General features: G+C 34.3%; 1 protein-coding gene across 1 annotated transcript in view; it reads right to left on the bottom strand.

The window, feature by feature from the left end:
* SI (sucrase-isomaltase) overlaps positions 1-20201 on the bottom strand; it is a 96380-nt gene that overhangs the window by 24937 nt on the left and 51242 nt on the right. The window contains exons 28-34 of the mRNA XM_036083581.2: positions 18351-18447; positions 18140-18252; positions 17921-18046; positions 16288-16416; positions 15444-15554; positions 13459-13521; positions 7314-7430 (exon numbers count right to left, since the gene is read on the bottom strand). Of these exons, the coding sequence (XP_035939474.2) occupies positions 7314-7430; positions 13459-13521; positions 15444-15554; positions 16288-16416; positions 17921-18046; positions 18140-18252; positions 18351-18447 (756 nt within the window). The remainder of the gene's footprint in view (positions 1-7313; positions 7431-13458; positions 13522-15443; positions 15555-16287; positions 16417-17920; positions 18047-18139; positions 18253-18350; positions 18448-20201) is intronic.

Raw genomic sequence — 20201 nt, 5'->3', positions numbered from 1 at the left:
CAGAGCCTTCAATCAATTGCTTTTTTACAAAAGCAATTGTATGTGGTTTTTAAAACCACAAAATATAGTTTATACAGAAAACTTTTTATTTCTTTATTTTTTTACTTTTATTTTTTAAGTGTAGAGTTTAGTGATTCATAACTTATATACAACACCCAGTGCTCATCACAAGTGCCCTCCTTAATACCCATCATCCATTTAAACCATCCCTCTGCCCACCTCCCCTAGAGCAACCCTCAGTTTGTTCTCTATAGTTAAGAGTGTTATGGTTAGCCTCTCTCTTTTTTTCCCATATGGTCAATTGTTACAGTTCTTAAATTTCACATATGAGTGAAATCATATGGTATTTGTCTTTCTCTGACTGCCTTATTTCACTTAGCATAATAGTCTCTAGCTCCACCCATGTTGTTGCCAATGGCAAGATTTTGTTCTTGTTTGTGGCTGAGTAATATTCCATACACACACACACACACACACACACACACACACACACACACCCCACTTCTTTATCCATTCATCAGTCAATGCACATTTGGGCTCTTCCATAATTTGGCTATTGTTGATAATGTTGCTAGAAACATTGGGGTGCATGTATCCCTTTGAATCAGTATTTCTGTACCCTTCAGGTAAATACTTAGTAGTGCAATTGCTGAGTTGTAGGGTAGGTCTATTTTTAACTTTTTGAGGACTCTCATACTGTTTTTCAGAGTGGCTGCACCAGTTTGCATTCCCACCATCAGTGTAAGACAGTTCCCCTTTTTCTGCATCCTCACCAACACCTGTTGTTTCCTGTGTTGTTAATTTTAGACATTCTGACAGGTGTGAGGTGATAACTTATTGTAGTTTTGATTTGTATTTCCCTAATGATGAGTAATGTTGAGCATCTTTTCATGTGTCTGTTAGCCATTTGTCTGTCTCCTTTGGAAAAATGTCTGTTTGTGTCTTCTGTCCATTTCTCAACTGGGTTATTTGTTTTTTGGATGTTTAGTTTGATAAGCTCTTTATAGATTTTGGATACTAGCCCTTTATCTGATAAGACATTTGCAAATATCTTCTCCCATTCCATAGGCTGACTTTTAGTTTTGTTGATTGTTTCCTTTGCTGTTTAGATGCTTTTTATCTTGATGAAATCCCAATAGTTCATTTTTGCTCTTGCTTCCCTTGCTTCCGGAGACATATCTAGTAAAAAGTTGCTACAGCCGAAGTCAAAGAGGTTACTACCTGTGTTTTCCTCTAGGATTTTGATGGTTTCCTGTCTCACATTTAGGTCTTTCATCCATTTTGAATTTATTTTTGTATATGGTGTAAGGAAGTGGTCCAGTTTCGTTCTTCTACATTTTGTTATCCAGTTTTCACAATATCATTTGTTGAAGACAGTGTCTTTTTTCCATTGGATATTCTTTCCTGCTTTGTCGAAGATTAGTTCACCATAGAGTTGTGGGTCCATTTCTGGGTTTTCTTCCGTTTTATTGATCTATGTGTCTGTTTTTGTGCCAGTGCCATACTGTCTTGATGACTACAGCTTTGTAATATAGCTTGAAGTCTGGAATAGTGATGCCACCAGTTTTGGCTTTCTTTTTCAACATTCTTCTGCTATTCGAGGTCTTTTCTGGTTCCATACAAATTTTAGGATTGTTTGTTCTAGCTCTGTGGAAAATGTTGGTAGTATATTGATAGGGATTGCATTAAAAGTGTAGATTGCTTTGGGAAGTATAAACATTTTAACATTTGTTCTTCCAATCCATGAGCATGGAATGTTTTTTCCATTTCTTTGTGTCCTCTTCAATTTCTTTCATAAGTGTTCTATAGTTTTCAGAGTACAGATCTTTTATCTCTGGTTAGGTTTATTCCTAGGTATCTTATAGTTTTTGGTGCAATTGTAAATGGGATAGATTCCTTGATTTCTCTTTCTGTTGTTTCATTATTGGTGCACAGAAATGCAACAGATTTCTGTACATTGATTTTGTATCCTGGGACTTTACTGAATTCATGTTTGAGTTTTAGTAATTTTTTGACAGAGTCTTTCAGGTTTTGTACACAGGGTATCATGTCATCTGCAAAGGGTAAAAGTTTGACTTCCTCCTTGCCAGTTGGATGCCATTTATTTCTTTTTTGTTACCTTACTGCTGAGACCAAGACTTCCAGTATTATGTTAAATAACAGTGGTGAGAGTGGATATCACTGTCTTGTTCCTGACCTTAGAGGAAAAGCTCTCAGTTTTTGTCCATTGAGGATGTTATTGGCTATGGGTTTTTCTTATACAGTCTTTATGATGTTGAGGTATGTTCCCTCTATCCCTACTTTGTTGAGGGTTTTTATCAAGAATGGATGTTATACTTTGTCAATGCTTTTTCTGCATCTATTGGGAGGATCATATGGTTCTTATCCTTTCTTTTATTAATGTGGTGTATCACATTGATTGATTTATGAATATTGAACCACCCTGGCAACCCAGGAATAAATCCCATGTGATCATGGTGAATGATTCTTTTAATGTACTGTTGCATTCAATTTACTAATATTTTGTTGACAATTTTTGCATCCATGTTCATCAGGGATATTGGTCCATAATTTTCCTTTTTGGTGGGGGCTTTGTCTGGTTTTGCAGTCAAGGTAATCCTGGCCTCATAGAATTAGTTTGGAAGTTTTTTTTTTTTTTTTTCCATTTCTATTTTTTGGAACAGCTTCAGAAGAATAGGTATTCTTCTTTAAGTGTTCGGGAAAATTCTCCTGGGTAGCCGTCTGACACTGGACTCTTGTTAATTGGGAGATTTTTAATTACTGACTCAATTTCTTTGTTGGTTATCAGTCTGTTTAAGTTTTCTATTTCTTCCTGTTTCAGTTTTGTTAGTTTATATGTTTCTAGGAATTTATCCATTTCTTCCCAATTGTCCAATTTGTTGACATATAATTTCTCATACTATTCTCTTATAATTGTTTGTATTTCTGTGGTGTTATTCTGTGGGTTGTTGTTTCTCCTCTCTCATTTGTGATTTTATTTATTTGGGTCTTTTGTCTTTTCTTTTTAATAAGTCTAGTTTACAATTTTATTATTTTTTTTCAAAGAACCAGCTCCTGGTTTCATTAATCTCTTCTTCTGTGGGTTTTTTGTTTGTTTGTTTGTTTGTTTGTATATTATTTATTTCTGCTCTAATATTTATTATTTCCCTTCTTCTGTTGGCTTTAGGCTCCATTTGTTTTTTTCTAGCTCCTGTAGGTGTAGGGTTAGGTTGTATATTTGAGACTTTTCTTGCTTCTTGAGGTAGGCTTGTATTGCTATATACTTCCCTTTTATGACCACTTTTGCTTCATCCCAAAGGTTTTGGACAATCATCTTTTCATTTTCATTTATTTCCATGTATTTTTTTTATTTCTTCTTTAATTTCCTAGTTGACTCATTCATTATCTAGCAAGATATTCTTTATCCTCCCTGTATTTGTGGTCTTCCCAATTTTTTTCTTGTGGTTGACTTCAAATTTCATAGTGTTGTGGTCTGAAAATATGCATTGTATGATCTCAATCTTTTTGTACTTGTTGAGGCCTGCTTTGTGACCTAATATGTGATCTATTCTAGAGAATATCCCATGTGCACTTGAAAAGAATGTGTGTTCTGCTGCTTTAGGATAATATGTTCTGAATATATCTGTTACATCCATCTGGTCCAGTGTGTCAATCAAAGACCTTGTTTCCTTGTTGATCTTCTTCTTAGATGATCTGCCCATTGCTGTAAGTGGGGTGTTAAAGTCCCTTACTATTACTGTATTATCAATGAGTTCCTTTATGTTTGTTATTAATTGTTTTATATATCTGGGTGCTCCCAATTTGGGGCTATAAATGATTTATAGTTGTTAGATCATCTTGTTGGATAAACCACTTTATTATGATATAATGCCCCACTTCATCTCTTCTTACAGTCTTTGATTTAAAATCTAGTTTGTCTGACATATGTATGGCTACTCTGGCTTTCTTTTGATGTCCATTTCATGGTAAGTGTTTCTCCATCCCCTCACTTTAAATCTGCAGGTGTCTTTAGTTCAAAAATGAGTCTCTTGCAGCTAGCATATAGATGGGCCTGTTTTTATTCATTTTGACACTCTATATCTTTTGATTGGAACATTTAGTCCACTTACAGTCAGAGTAATTATTGATAGATGTGAATTTAGTGCCCTTCTATTACTTGTTTTGTCATTGTTTCTGGAGATTTTCTCTGGACCTTTCTAGTCTTTGTTGCTATTGGTCTTTCCCATTCAGAGTCCCCTTTAATATTTCTTGCAGGGCTGGTTTAGTAGTCACAAACTCCTTTAATTTTTGTTTGTTTGGGAAACTCTTTATCTCTCCTTCTATTCTGAATGATAGCCTTTCTGGATGGAGTATATTTAGCTGCAGATTTTTCCCATTCAGCACACTATCATATATATATCATGCCACTCTCTTCTGGTCTGGCTAGTTTCTGTGGATAAATTTGCTGTAAACCTTATTTGTCTTCCCTTGCAGGTTAAGGATATTTTTCCCTTGCTGCTTTCAAGATTCTTTCCTTATCTGTGTATTTTGCAAATTTTACTATGGTATGTCTGGGTGTTGGCTGGCTTTTGTTGATTTTGATGGGAGTTCTCTGTGTCTCCTGGATTTGAAAGTCTGTTTCCTTCATAGATTAGAGAAGTTTTCAGCTGTAATTTCTTCAAATAAGCCTGCCCCCTTTTCTCTTCTTCTTCTTCTTCTTCTAGGACTACTATGATACAAATGTTATTATATATCATAGAGTCACTGAGTTTCCTAAGTCTACTTTCATGATCCAATGTTTTTCTTTCCCTCTTCTTTTCAGCTTCATTATTTTCCATAATTTTATATTCTATATCACTTATTCACTCCTCTGCTTCTTCCATCTTGTGGTCATTACTTCCAGTCAGTTTTGAATCTCAGTTATTGTATTTTTCATTTCAGCCTGATTGGTTTTAATCTCTTTTATCTCTGAGGTATATGTGTTCCTGATGTCTTCTACACTTTTCTCAAACCAAGCTAGTATCCTTATGATTGTTGCTTTAAATTCTGGATCAGGCATATTACTTATATCTGTTTTGATTAGATCCCTGGCCATGACCCTTTCTTGTTCTTTCTTTTTGGGATGAATTTCTCCATCTTGTCATTTTGTCTAGTTTTCTGTCTTCTTCTGTGTTTTATGATAGCCTGTTATGTTTCCTGCTCCTGAGAGTAATGGATTTATGAAAAAGAAGTCATATAATGTCCAGGGCCTGGTGTTCAGGAAGTGTCTCTGGTGTGTGCTGCATGCACTTTACTGCTTTGTTATGGCTGCTCTACCCCTCAGGTCAGTCCTCTGCAGAGTTATTCCTTGCCTGAAGTAGGAAATCTTTAGACTTTGGCCAGAGTATGGTGGGTTTTATCTAGGTGTGCTTTGATCTGCTTGTTAAAAGAGACCTGATGTTGGGACGCCTGGGTGGCTCAGTCGGTTAAGCGTCTGCCTTTGGCTCAGGTCATGATCCAGGGTCCTGGGATCGAGTCCCACATCGGGCTCCTGGCTGAGGAAGGAGCCCGCTTCTCCCTCTGCCTGCCTCTATCTCTCTCTCTCTCTCTGATAAATAAAATCTAAAAAAAAAACAAATGTTAAAAGAGACCTGATGTTATTTCTATTAGAACTGAAGCTTTACAGAACTCTATGGTCAATAGGTATGGTGCATGCAGGGGTTTGTGTTGGTCTTCTGGGGGAGGGACCAACTGCATTGGTTCTTAGGCACACTTGCCCAAGAAAAGCAGTACCATTGGAATGCAGGGGGTAGGACTTGGTGTAAGCAGTTTAAGCAACCATAGTTGGCCCTTTGCTATTTACTAAGGTTAGTTTATGCTGAGCAGCAGGGTAGGGAATTAGCACTAGCCAACTCCTTTGTCCCTAGAGAGGGGATTTAGTGCCTTCTGCTGTCAGGGAGACCCTCTTGAGTCTCCTTGTGTGTTCTAAGCACTTTTCAGATTGTTGTTTTCATACTGTCTGTGTCTAAGTTGCTTGCCTGCTTGGAGAAGCACAGTGCACTTTGGGCTCTATTGCAGCCTGGATGGCCAAGCTTTAAAACTCCAAACTTCAGGGCCTCGTGTGGTGGGGACTTGCATGGGTCTTCTCAGGGAGGGTCTAGAAGTGCTAGGGTTGATGCAGGTTTAACCCAAAAGGGCAGTTGCACCAGAGGGCAAGAGCATGAGATTTGGAGCAAAGCACACTAAACAGCCAGTGTCTGGGCTAGACACCCTCAGCAGGTGTCCTTGTGCTATGTTGAGGGGCAGGGGAGGGAAATGGTGCCAGCCAGCTCTTTTGTACTCAGAGAGGCACTCTCAGAGAGCATTCTCTCAGATGTGCTCCAAGAAGAGGGAACAGCCTCTCCCAGTGCATCTTAGGCAATCTTCAGATCGCACCATATGTCTCAGTGTTATCTGCCTGCATTTTCTACAGGAGTAGGTCAGTACCCTTAGGGCTCTATCCCAGACACACTATGGACCTCTAAAACTCCAGTTTTTGAGCCCTGCTGGTTGCAAAAACTCATGAAAATCACCCTTTCTCATTTTCCCAGCCAGTGGCTTTGGGGAAGTGTCTTCCTTATGTGATCCCATGTGCTCCTCTCACTTTTGTCTCTCTCAGAAACTAGGGCTCCCTCCCCTCAGCAGCACCTGTGATCATTTCTTCCCCAAACCACATCTCTGCACCTCCTACCTTCCACGATGTGGCCTCTTTTCTCCCTCTAGTCGTACAGTTTGTTCTGTCAGTCATCAGATCAATTTCTTGGGTATTCAGAATGATTTAATATCTAGCTGTGTTCGAAGGATGAGGCAATCCTAGGGTCCTCCCAATACTCCACCATTTCAGCTCCTTCCCCTCTTACTACCAACATTTTAAAGTTACATCTAAAATTAGGAGATTGTTTGAAAGATAATTTGCTATATTTGTAAGAGATTATGATTTCTTATACTAACGACTGACAGTTATGTGAGATTTATTCCTACATTGAATAAAATTTAAATAAATGTTTATAAGCATTTATAAATAGTTATAAAGAGAGGTTTTATTTTTGGTTCCTTGGTGAAGTTGAAAATATTCAGGAAATAGCATCCGTACACATAAAATGAATTGCTAACACTGTATTTTACAGTCCTATGCATATGGAAAAGCCTTTCCTTTCTATGGAAAAATGAGTGGGCTATTTTCACAAAAAATACTTTGTTGGAATTATTAGAATCTAGTAAGAATTCTGCATAACAACTACATAAGAAATAAAACAATAACAACTTAAAATATAAATTGCTTAATGTTTACTTACAATCCACAAGCCATCAAACTTCATCTGGTTATTATAGAAATCTGTAATTTCCCTTGCCCACCACTCTGCTGTGGCATTCTTGAAAAAATCTGGAAAAGCTACATGAGCTCTGGAAGCCTGTAAAATCATGTAGGAAGTCAGAAGAGAGACCATGCATGTCTAAGTTAGACATTTATCTGTCAGATTCACAAGCTGTGCACAGGTGATAATGAAGGCAACCTGATCCCAACTGTAATTGCATGAATGTATATTATTTTTCTCTAACCAAAAACAATGAAGAGTCAAAAAAGAGATATATACATGGAGACAGAAGGGAGCAGGTTTGGGGTCCTTATAGATTGTCAAAAAAAAGTTCACAACACACAGAAATATATTTTCAGTGCTTCTTAGAGTTTTAGAGAATTTTTTTCTTTGTATCTTTAGAGCTCTATAATGCAGATTTACTTTTGTGGAGCATGATAGGAGAGGAAAACACCTTGGTTTAGCCTGTTTCACCTGATAAAAAAAAAATGTTTACCCAGCTTTCTGCCCTTTTAAGACCAATATATTTCTTTACCACCCCAACCATTTGTCTTTCTCACATCTAACCCTTCCCACCCCAGCAGAGAAAAAGTGATTTACTTCTTTCCCTACCAAGAAAATTCCCTACTTGTCAGCCTACCCATATAAATTCTGAGGTCAAAGTCTGTGTGCTAGCAGAGGATTGACCTTCTGTAAGTAAATCAATTGCCTGAAAAACATGGCATCACTTGCATGCTTTCCTGTCACACTTTAAGTCTATATAGTAACTGCCAGAATAGTCTTCTCCATGAATAGGGTAGGGGAAGGCATTGTGCATAGAGAAAATGCCAAAGGTAAGGAATATAGGGATCTACAAAACACATATAGTACGGGCACAAAAAGACACATAGATCAATGGAATGGAATAGAGGACCCAGAAATGGACCCTCAACTCTATGGTCAACTAATCTTCGGCAAAGCAGGAAAGAATATCCAATGGGGAAAAAAAAAAACAACAGTCTTTTCAATTAAAGGTGTTGGGAAAATTGGACAGCAACATGCAGAAGAGTGAAATTGTACCACTTTCCTACACTATACACAAAAATAAACTCAAAATGGATCAAAGACCTAAATGTGAGACCGGAATCCATCAAAAATCCTAGAGGAGAACACAATCGCAGCAACTTCTTGCTAGACACATCTCCAAAGGCAAGAGAAACAAAAGCAAAAATGAACTACTGAGATTTCATCATGATAAAAAGCTTTTGCACAGCAAAGGAAACAGTCAGCAAAACTAAAAGGCAACCTATGGAATGAGAGAAGATATTTGCAAATGTATCATCAGATAAAGGGCTAGTATCCAAAATGTATAAAGAACTTACCAAACTCAACACCCCAAAAACAAAAAATCCAGTCAAGAAATGGACAGAAGACATGAACAAACATTTCTCCAAAGAAGACATACAAGTGGCCAACAGACACATGAAAAGATGCTCAACATCACTTGGCATCAGGGAACTACAAATCAAAACCACAATCAGATACCACCTCACACCATCAGAATGGCTAAAATTAACAACTCAGGAAATGACAGATGTTGGCGAGGATGCAGAGAAAAGGGAATCCTCTTATACTGTTGGTGGGAATGCAAACTGGTGCAGCCACTTTGGAAAGCAGTATGGAGATTCCTCAAAAAGTTGAAAATAGAGCTACCATATGACCCAGCAATTGCACTACAAGGTATTTATCCAAAGGATGCAGAGATAGTGATTTAAAGGGGCACATGTACCCCAATGTTTATAGCAGCAATGTCCACAATAACCAAAATATGGAAAAAGCCAAGATGTCCATCAACAGATGAATGGATAAAGAAGAGGTGGTATACATATACAATGGAATATTCCTCAGCTATCAAAAAGAATGAAATCTTGTCATTTTCAATGACATGGATGGAACTAGGGGGTATTATGCTAAGTGAAATAAGTCAATAAGAGAAAGGCAAATACCATATGATTTCACTCATATGTGGAACTTAAGAAACAAAACAGATGAACATAGGGGAAGGTAAGGAAAAAATAAGATGAAAATTGAGAGGGAAGCAAACCATAAGAGACTCTTAACTGTAGGTACAAACTGAGGGTTGCTGGAGGAGAGGTGGGTGGTAGGGGAAGGGATAATTGGATGATGGGCATTAAGGAGGGAACTTGATATAATGAGTACTGGGTGTCATATGCAACAATAAATCACTAAGCTCTACCTCTGAAACTAATAAAGAAATACCTGTATGTTATAAATACTTTTGAGCTGATATAATGATATACTTCAATACATCATTTTGCCCAATAATTACTTTTACTTATAAGGAAAGAAGGCTCAATGGGTTTATAGTCAACAAATAATGGTTGGCTCCATAGCTCAGGGGTTAGAGCACTGGTCTTGTATAGTCAACAAATATTTCCTATGCTAGATTGTAATTTCTCCCCTAGATTATAATGAAAAATAAGTAAGAAATGTAATACCCTGTTTTTAACTTCTATTGTTGTGCTCTTTCCACAATTCATTCATTTTTCTGTTTCTTTTATTCTTTTAGGTGGCTGCTCTATTCCTTTAATACAAATCATTAGTTATATCCAGAAATTTCATCAGGTACATGTGATCCAAGAGTCTGTATACCTTTTGTGGTAGGGTATCTCAAGTGATTCTACATAAACCACTGTAAATTGAAGGGGCCTTCCAAAATCTAGATAAAGCAGCTATGCCTTCCTCTACCGTGTTGCTAATATTACCCAAGAATGATGAGTAGAACTGCAATTAAGATAAAATTCTGACTTTTTTTTTCCCTAAACAACATTGTTCAGTAATTCTTTGAGTCAACTCTAGAAATAATTTGGTAAGTTTTAAATAAGAATTTCTCTCTAATTTTTCACACATGAACTTGTATGACTTAATGATTACAATTTAACCTACCTAAAATATTGATTGCCAACTCTTAAGTTTCATTGATTTTTTCTATTGTCTTGATATTGTTTCATTCATTCATTTCTGGTCTAATTTTTATAATTTCCTTTCTTCTGCTAGTTTGGGGCTTAGTTTGTTCTTTTCATAGTTCCTGGAGGTCTAAAGTTAGGTTATTTGATATCTTTCTTCTTTACTGTGGGTGTTTATCATTATAAACTTCCCTCTTAGTACTGCTTTTGCTGCATCCCGTAAGTTTTGGTTTGTTGTATATTCATTTTTGTTTGTCTCAACATATTTTATAATTTCCCTTTTGATTTCTTCTTTGACCCACTGGTTATTCAAAAATGCACTGTTCTATTTCCATGTATTTGTGAATTTTCCAATTTTCCTTTTGATACTGATTTTAGCTTCATTCCACTGTGGTCAGAACACATACTTTGTATGATTTCAACATTCTTAAATTTGTTAAGACTTATTTTGCAACCTAATATGTGATATATCCTGGAAAACATAACATGTGCTCTTGGGTAAAATGTTCTGCAGCCGTTGGGCAGAATGTTCTGTAAATGTCTATTAAGTCCATATGGTCTATAGTGTTAGGTCCATGTTTCTTTGTTGATTTTCTGTCTACTTGCTCCATCCATTATTGAAGAAGGAGTATTAAAGGCTTCTACTGTTTGTACTACTGTGTACTTCTCTTTCAGTTCTGTCAATGTTTGTTGCATATCTTTAAGTGCTCTGATGTTGAGTGCATATATATTCATAATTGTTATATCTTCTTGATGAATTAAACCTATTATCATTAATAATGTCCTTATTTGTCTCCTGTGACAGTTTTTGACTTAAAGTCTATTTTTTTGGATATAAGTATAGCCACCCTCTTTTGGTTGCCATTATATAGAATATCATTTTTCACATCACTTCACTTTCAGCCTATAAATGATTATGAGAGACCACTATGAATAATTAAACATCAAAAAATGGATAACCTAGAAGAAATGATAAATTCCTAGAATCGTAAAACCTAATAAAACTGTATCATAATGAAATAGAAATCTGAAAAAAAATTACTTGTAAGGAGATTGAATCAGTAACCAAAACCCCCCTAAAAAAGAGTCCAGGACCAAATGACTACATTGGAGAATTGTACCAAACATTTAAGGAAGAATTAATGCCAATCCTTCCAAATTTATCCCCCCAAAACTGAAGTGGTGAGAATGCTTCCAAACTCATTTTAAAAGGCTAGCATAACCCTCATACAAAAGTCAAAGATATCAGAAGAAAAAGAAAAACTACAGAATAATACCTCTTATAAATACAGATGCAAACATCCTCAACAAAATACAAGAGAACTACATTCAGCAGCATATTAAAAAGGTCATACACAATGAACACATAGAATTTAATCTTGTGATGCAAGGACTGTTCAACATATGAAAATCAATTGATGTAATATACCACATTAACAGAATGAGGATAAAAATCACATGATCATCTGACCAAACAAAAAGTATTTGACAAAATTCAACACCCTTTCATGATAAAAACTCTCAACAAACTAGGAATAGAAGGAAATAACTCAGCATAATAATGATGATATATTAAACACCCCCAGCTAATATCATGCTCATTCAGAAAAAAAACTGTTTTTCTCTCTCTCTCACACACACACTCACACACATACACACTGTTAGAATTAATAAATTAAATAAAGTTGTAGAATATAAAATCAACATGCAAAAATCAGTTGCATTTTTATACACTAACAATGAACTATCAGAAAAGTAAATTAGGAAAATAATCCAATTTATAACAGCAACCCAGATAATAAAGTACTTAGGAATAAAAGTAAGGAGGTGGAAGATTTGTACACTGAAAACTACAAAACACTGCTGAAAGATATTGAAGAAGACACAGATAAATAGAAAGATATCCCATGTTCATGGATTGGAAGAATTAATATTGTGAAAATGTCTGCTACCCAGAAGCAATCTTTAGATTTAATGCAACCTCTATCAAAAACCCAGTGGCATCTTTTACAGAAATATAAAAACAATTCTACAATTCATTTGGAACTACAAAGACCCTGAATAGCCAAAATAATCTTGAGAAAGTAGAACAAAGCTGAAAGTATAACATGTCCTGATTTCAAAATATACTCCAAAGCCACAGTAATTAAAACAGTATGATACCAGCATAAAAACAGACACATAGACTAATGGCACCTAATAGAGAGCATAGAAATCAATCCATACATATATAGTCAACTAATCATTGACAAGGGTGCCAAAAATATACAATGGAGAAAGGATAGTCTCTTCAACAAATGGTACTGGGAAAACTGGATATACATATGCAGAAGAATGAAATTGGACCCTTATCTTAATCATACACAAGAATCAACTCAAAATGGAGAAAAGACTTTAATGTAACACATGAAACTGGAAAACTTCTAGGAGAAAACAAAGGGAAAAGCTTCATGACATTGGTCTTGGCAAAGATTTTATGGATATGACACCAACAACACAGGCAATAAAAGCAAAAGTAAACAGGTAACTAAATCAAACAAAAAAGTTTCTTCATAGCAAAGGAAACAAGCAACAAAGTGAAAGGCAAACTACAGAACAAGAGAAAATATTTAAACACCATATATCAGATACAGTGTGACTCTCCAAAGTATATAAAAGTTCTACCACTCAATGGGAAAAAAAAAAAAAGAAAAGAACCGTAATAACCTGCTTAAAATAGGGGCAAAGACTTGAATAGACATTTCTCTAAAGAATGCATGCAAATAGCCAGCAAGTAGATGAAAAGATGCCCATAATCTCTTATCATCAGAAAAATGCAAAAACCATAATGAGATATCACCTCATATCTGTTAGGATGGCTATTAGCCAAAAAACAAAGACAACAAGTTTTGGAAAGGATATGGAGAAACTGGAATCCTTGTGCACTGTTGGTGGGAATGCAAAGTGGTACAGCCACTTAAGAAAACAGCACAGATATTCTTCAAAAAATTAAAAATAGAAATACCGTATGATTTAAATATGGTCTGGTATAGAGAATTTAAAAGTAAGTCATCTACTTTTTTGAAGAAAATATTTAAATTGAATTAATGGTCAAAATGATCATTAAATCCAAGTGCTGAATTTCTTTTAGTTATGTAATCAATCAGTGTAAAACTTACATTAACAGCTTCATCTTCAGTTAGACTTTCATCTATTGTTATGTTGGGCAAATCTGGCCAAACCTACAGAGAAAGAAGGAATGGGAAAATAGTTGAAAATAAATTCAGTATTGTATGACTATATTGTAAATAAAGTATAATAGGGTTTTGGAGACATATTATTATATGTTGAGACCAGTAATTCTTTCAATTGTTTTTTTTTTTTCAGTTTGTGTTTTGGTAAATGTAACATTTGCAAATTATTCCTATCTTTCATATTAATTTCCTCTTTAATATGGCAAATAGGAAAAAGAATGCCAACCTTTGTAGTAGGTAGTGGTTTTAAAACCAATGCATGTAACCAAAAGTTCTAGTCGAGAATAATATGAAGGCACATACTAAATTTAATTTAATGTGGTATGTTAAAACTGTTTCTGCAATTGTTCCAGCAGTAAAAGCTAAAAACAATAGATATATTTTTATTTAAAAGGAATTGAAGATCTGAGTTGGATGATGCCATGCTGAGGCAAACATCTTCTTAGCTTTCACAATTAGTACTAAATACTCCTCTTTCTCCCTCCATATCTTCATCTCTGTCCCTGCCCCCCCACCTACCAATGTTTTCCTCTACCTCAACCACAAACACACAACTTGAGCCCAAATTCAATCATGCTGAAAGCTCTGAGAATTTGAATCTATGTTGTAAAAGTTAGATGGTTCCATATAAAAAAAGTGTAGATAATTCCCAAGGACTAGTTACCTACAAGGGATTACTTGCTGATGGGGAGCAGCTCCCTAAAGGAATGGAACAGAAGACAGAAATCTGAGGAAATGTATAGACATATAGAATAAGAAAAAAATAGGAAGGAAAAAAAACCCTTTTTATGGCCAATATGCCATACTCTATACTTGCATGTTTCTTAAGGTGTTATGACTTCTCATCAAGTTTATCATAGGATTTTTTTCTATTTTATTTTTAACTTTTTGTTTTGAAATATTTTCAGACTTACAGAAAAGCTACCAACATTATACCTAGAGTTCTCTGTTTCCCCTAAAGTTAAAAAATTTATAACCTCTCTATAATTATCAAAACCAAGAAATTGGCATTAATACAATATTATTAAGTAATCTACAGGCTATGTTTGAATTTCACCACTTTTATCACTAATATGTTATTTTTGGTCCAAGATGAATAAAAGGATTCTATATTGTATTTCACCACGTCTCATGGAATTTTGTTTTTGTTTTTCATTCTAGTTAGGAGTAATGGATTTTTTGTTTACTCTTTTATATGTAAGCCAAATCAGGATTTTTCTATAATAATTAATACACTCAGGTCTGAATATTATTGCTTAAATGAAATACAATACATTATATTCCTTGTTCAAGTCAGGAATATAAGTATAACTCTTAAAAACATTGTCTCTTTTATTAATGAAAGAAGTTCGAACATTTAAATGACTTGCAGTGTAGAATAATGAACAACCATCTTATTAATGCTAATTCTATAATAAACACAAGACATTCTAAGAAATGCAATAAAAGACAATTTAAAGAGGGCGCCTGGGTGGCTCAGTCGTTAAGCGTCTGCCTTCGGCTCAGGTCATGATCCCAGGGTCCTGGGATCGAGTCCCACATCGGGCTCCCTGCTCTGCGGGAAGCCTGCTTCTCCCTCTCCCACTCCCCCTGCTTGTGTTCCTGCTCTCGCTATGTCTCTCTCTGTCAAATAAATAAATAAAATCTTTAAAAAAAAAAAAAAAGACAATTTAAAGATGAAACAAATAGTAAACAAACACATGAACTATATAAATTCTTTCTCTGTTTCTGATAATTTGGGTTGAAAAAAGAGTATATATTATTTTGATTATTAGCTATTAAATTGCTACATTTCTGTATCCTGTATCTCTCCCTCTGAATATATCTTTAACAATTTTTTTTTGCTCTATAGAAACTTTCAATGAAATAACATTATATACTTATTTTATTTCAAGATATCAATTCAGTACCTTTGCCCAAAAAATATCATTGGTGTTAGGCCATTTGACAAAAACATCTTTCTCCAGTCCTCTTTCAAATGCAGGGTAAGACTTTGTTTCATTTCCTGAAATTGCTGGATCCTAAAATTAAAATGAAATACACACCAGGTAACTCTGGAATAAAAGTATAGCCAGTTGGGTTGCTGTTATGAAAAAAATTTTCCATGATTACATTATCATTTTACTGTGCTCTCACATAGACTGACAAATAGACTGACAGCATAAACTTCAGTGTTCTAGCTAGATTGTCCTCTAAATTCCTTGGAAGGAAATTTTAAGAACTTTTGAAAATGTATTGGCTATGATTTCAAGAATGATTACTGGCATTTTTTTGTTTTGTTTTTATTTCTCCCAGTGGGATTACTGGTTGCCTGTCTTGCTTACTAGAAGATATTGATAAAATATTCTCCCCATTGAATCACTAAATTGAAGTCAAATTTTTAAACATGACAAGCATAAGAAGCAGTCCCATAGAATGATTTGAGAATTGTATAGAAATGGAAAATCCATTATAACTTTGTGAGAGCTTCTACAAATTGAGGCTAGTTTGTAGCTTCTATGATTATTAGAAGACAGCTTGCCTTTGACTTCCAGAATCAGTCTTAGATCTCTAAGGATATACCAAAATGTAAAGGTAGCTTGGTAACAGCCCATGTAAATAAAAGTCTTAAAGGAAGAAAGTTTTAGATTTGGGAAGAATTTAAAGTAATAGTCTTCCCATTTTGAAACACCCCCCCCACCTCATTCTAAGAGAGAAATTTTAATGAAATCAAGATAACACGACTCAGATAAAATATAAAATATAAATACTGACCAGGATAATAATGTATCTCATTCCTTCCTGTCTTATTTTGTCAACAAACTGAGGAAGGTCACGGAAGTTTTCATCAATTGTAAAGTCTTGTTGCCTTTTCATGTAATCAATGTCTATACATTGAACATCCTAAAAGATATGAAGATTGTGGCAGTGGAGTAAGAATCACAGAAGTCAGTGCATCTCATTCTGTCATCATATAAAAGTAATAGCAATATGAAAGTTTAAATGCCTCTTCACTTAATCCTAAAGAGAATTAATCAAGCAACACAATGCTCAACAAATAAAACTAGTGTATAAAGATGCAAAATAGTCCATAAGCAAGTTCATATAAATGTTCTGTTTGTTAACAGTTCACTTAAAATTTTTGATTTCTAAAAATTCTTTTGGATCAGTATCTTTTGTTATGTAATTCCCAAAGGAAATAGGAAGACACAAGAGTAAAGGATTTATGACGCTATGAAATTATGTTAAATGGCATTTGGAATGTTGTAAAATATGTACAGAAATAGGTGTTGTTTTATTTCTGGAAACATAAAGCCAGTAGGGGGTAATTTCAAGTAATTCTAATATTGCCAAAGGGGAAGAAAGAATTATTAGTAAATCCATCAATTATAAGATTCTTTTATTATCTAACAAAGTCTTTTTAGAATTATAGTCCAAGCTTAAATAATCAAAATAGTGCTTACAAATAGGTATTTACAAATATGTTTAAACTAATAAATGTTTGAATTCTATCATGACATCATTTAGACCTAAATAGCAAAATTTTAAATTATTTTTTGGTAATAGACATTAACTCAATTTCTTCTTCTAGGTGTTATAAAAAGTACGGCTCATATAATGGACCTAATATGGAAAAAAACTCCCTTTTTATAAAAAAAATTTTCACTTGTATATTTCTATATCATCTACTTATACAATTAATTTCCTCATAATAATGTATTCAGGAATCATATACTTGATTCTACTACATGTACCAATGTCTTATAATGAGGCCCTTCTCATTCTTCTTAGAATGAGTTCTTATATACCAAGCATTCTGGATTTCACTGTTTAAGTGCTCCCAGAAGGACCCCTGGGATTCCTGAATCTGTTTAAAAAATAAAATCACAGGGATGATTATTTCTAGATACTCAGTAATATTTAGTTTCCCAAATATTGAGGGAATAGAATATTCTGCAAGTGCTCTAATTCTGTGTTCTAACCTTACAACTATCACTGTTCCAGGGCAAAAATCACTTAGTTTCATTTCCAATTTCTTCTCCGTATTTTGTCAAATCAGCTGATGAAGTAGGTTTCTGTGGACTCTTATTCTCATATAAAAAAAATATGGGAAATACATCTGATTACTTAAGCAACCCAAAGCTTATGAGAGAAAAACAAGTGCACAGTGACTTGTTTAGTACAATTCAGGGTCATGGAACTAGAGAGAAAGGAGAAAAAGGAATGATACTATCCTTTTTCCTTCATCTAATAAAGACACTTTATAAAAATCTTATAACCAAGTCATTAGGTGCTACTAAAAAACTAAGAATTATTGCCAAATGATTAATTTTAAAGTATACATATTTTTTTATTTTGCTTTTATAGATGACATATTTAACACTGTTTTAAAAATTTATATACGTACATAGGGGATCTGAGCAGCCACCATATCATTATATACTTGCTCAACTTCTGAAGTATTTCTGTACCCATAATGACATAATTGGTATCCCAAAGCCCAGTAAGGTGGCATGACTGGTCGGCCAATTACCTTTGGGGAAAAAAAAAGAGTTATTTGTGAACTAAGAGAGTTACTTTATATTACAAAGAAAACTTTTTTTTTTTTTTTAATTTACAATCATACTTCATGGTATTGCTGGGTTGCAACTTCAGGAGTTGGGCCCAAGAACATATAAAAGTCCAAGATTCCTCCAATTACACGGTAAGTTAGAGCAGGAGTTGGCTGAAATGTAACATCTGGAAATCCAAAATATGATTACAATTTTTTATCTATGTATACTAGTTTACTAAAGAGTCATATAAAATATAAGAAATTCAACAAATGATTGTTTTACCCATTGCATTGCTGTTAAGTAAGAGAACTCCATGAGCATAGCCTTCATCTTCCAGAGCCATGTAATAAGGATGAAATCCATAGGAATTAAATTTATACTAAAATAAAAAATTAAACATATATAATATATAAGTAATAATAGCATAATATTTAAATAATAGTAGCATATGAATTTTTTCAAGGTAATATTTAAATTCATTATAAGATTGAGCCTATATGAATTTAAAGGGTCCTTCTTTGTACACAAATCTATGCTTAAATTAAAATAAATATATCTCCTTTAGAAAAAATGTTTCTTATTATTTGAACCATTACTGCTTTAGAGCATACAAATGAATGTAGAAATTTGTAACACCCACAAATATTGTCATATTAACTGATGTAAAAAACCATTGGTATTAGTGTAGTTGGGTTTCTTTCTACAGGTATGTCTTAATTTATTTATAAATTGGCACCTCTTTTTCAATAATAAAATGTCCTAGAAATGATTAAAATGATGAAAGTATTCAAACCTCTTAAGAACTTATATGGTAATATCTAAGTTTATATGATATTTATGATAATATTTTAAATGATAATATCTTGTTTATACAACATTTTATAAAACATTTAATTTCATTTTAGCTAGATCTTTTCATTTTTCAGAATAAAAAACCTATACTCAGGGTCATGAAATGACTTGCAAAAGTCACAAAACTTTTAAGTTGATGATCCCTAATCAAACTGACAACTTTAGGGGCACCTGGGTAGTTCAGTCTGTTAAGCCTCCGACTCTTGATTTTGGCTCAGATCAATCTCAGGACCTTGAGATGGAGCCCTGTGTCGGGCTCTGCCAGGAGCACGGAGCCTGCTTGGGATTCTCTCTCTACCTCTCCGTCTGCGACCCCTCCTCCCCACTCTTGCTTGTGTTCTCTCTAAAAATACAAAAAATAAAACACACACACACACACACAGCCACAACAACTGACTTCTTTGACTCACACTGTATCCCAGTATTTGATTAGCATGTGAAAGAAGATTTATATTTTGAGAGTCAAGATTATATTAACCTAATAATGCCAATACTAATGTTGCAGTTTTAAAGAAACACATTTTGTAAAACAAACTTTGAAGTTGATACAAATGAAAAACAGTCTTCATAATCTAAGTTTGAACAATTATGATACAGATAAAAGTTGTTTAAGCACCTAACAATAAAAAGTCATTGCAATAGTATATACATTTATAATCTCATACTGAATATATCCTTTAGATACACATAATGTATGAAAAATGGAAATGAGCTAGTATTTTTATTAAAATGTGTTTTTTCATGATATGCTTAGAATAACTATAGTTAATATGAGTTGTGCAATTCATTAAATATTCATGAAATGTATTCCATTAATAAGACAAAACATTGGGAAAAGTGACATAAGCATATAAAAACATTTTCTAAAGATGTAACTAGCAGTATGGCCTCATAAAAATGCACACCTGTAGCTCGGTATCATAAAGGAAAAAGTTAGCATCTAATCAATATCAAAAAAGTAAAAAAAAAATTTTTTTTTCAAGGAGAACCCTAGTCAGTTATTTCTAAAAGCTGAGAGTAAAAGTTGATTTGGCAGGGGATTCTGAATCTGAATATTTGTTCTATGCAATTGAGAGGATAGGGTTGGGGTTACAACCTCACTTTTCACTGTAATCAAGGATGTTATCCATCCAATCCTCTGCTTTCTCCTGTCTCCTGTGTCCATGGCTTTTTTGTTTGCTTTTTAGAAAATCACTGTAGCAGGTCTGGGGCCCCCTTGTCATTACTTCAGTACTGAAGTCCAGGCCTACAGAGAAGTGGCTGAGATCCTAATCATGGTCT

Source organism: Halichoerus grypus, chromosome 1 (assembly GCF_964656455.1).
Source record: "Halichoerus grypus chromosome 1, mHalGry1.hap1.1, whole genome shotgun sequence".
NCBI lineage: Eukaryota > Metazoa > Chordata > Mammalia > Carnivora > Phocidae > Halichoerus > Halichoerus grypus.
Note: the sequence above shows the minus strand (reverse complement) of the source record. Positions and strands in the feature narration are given on the sequence as shown.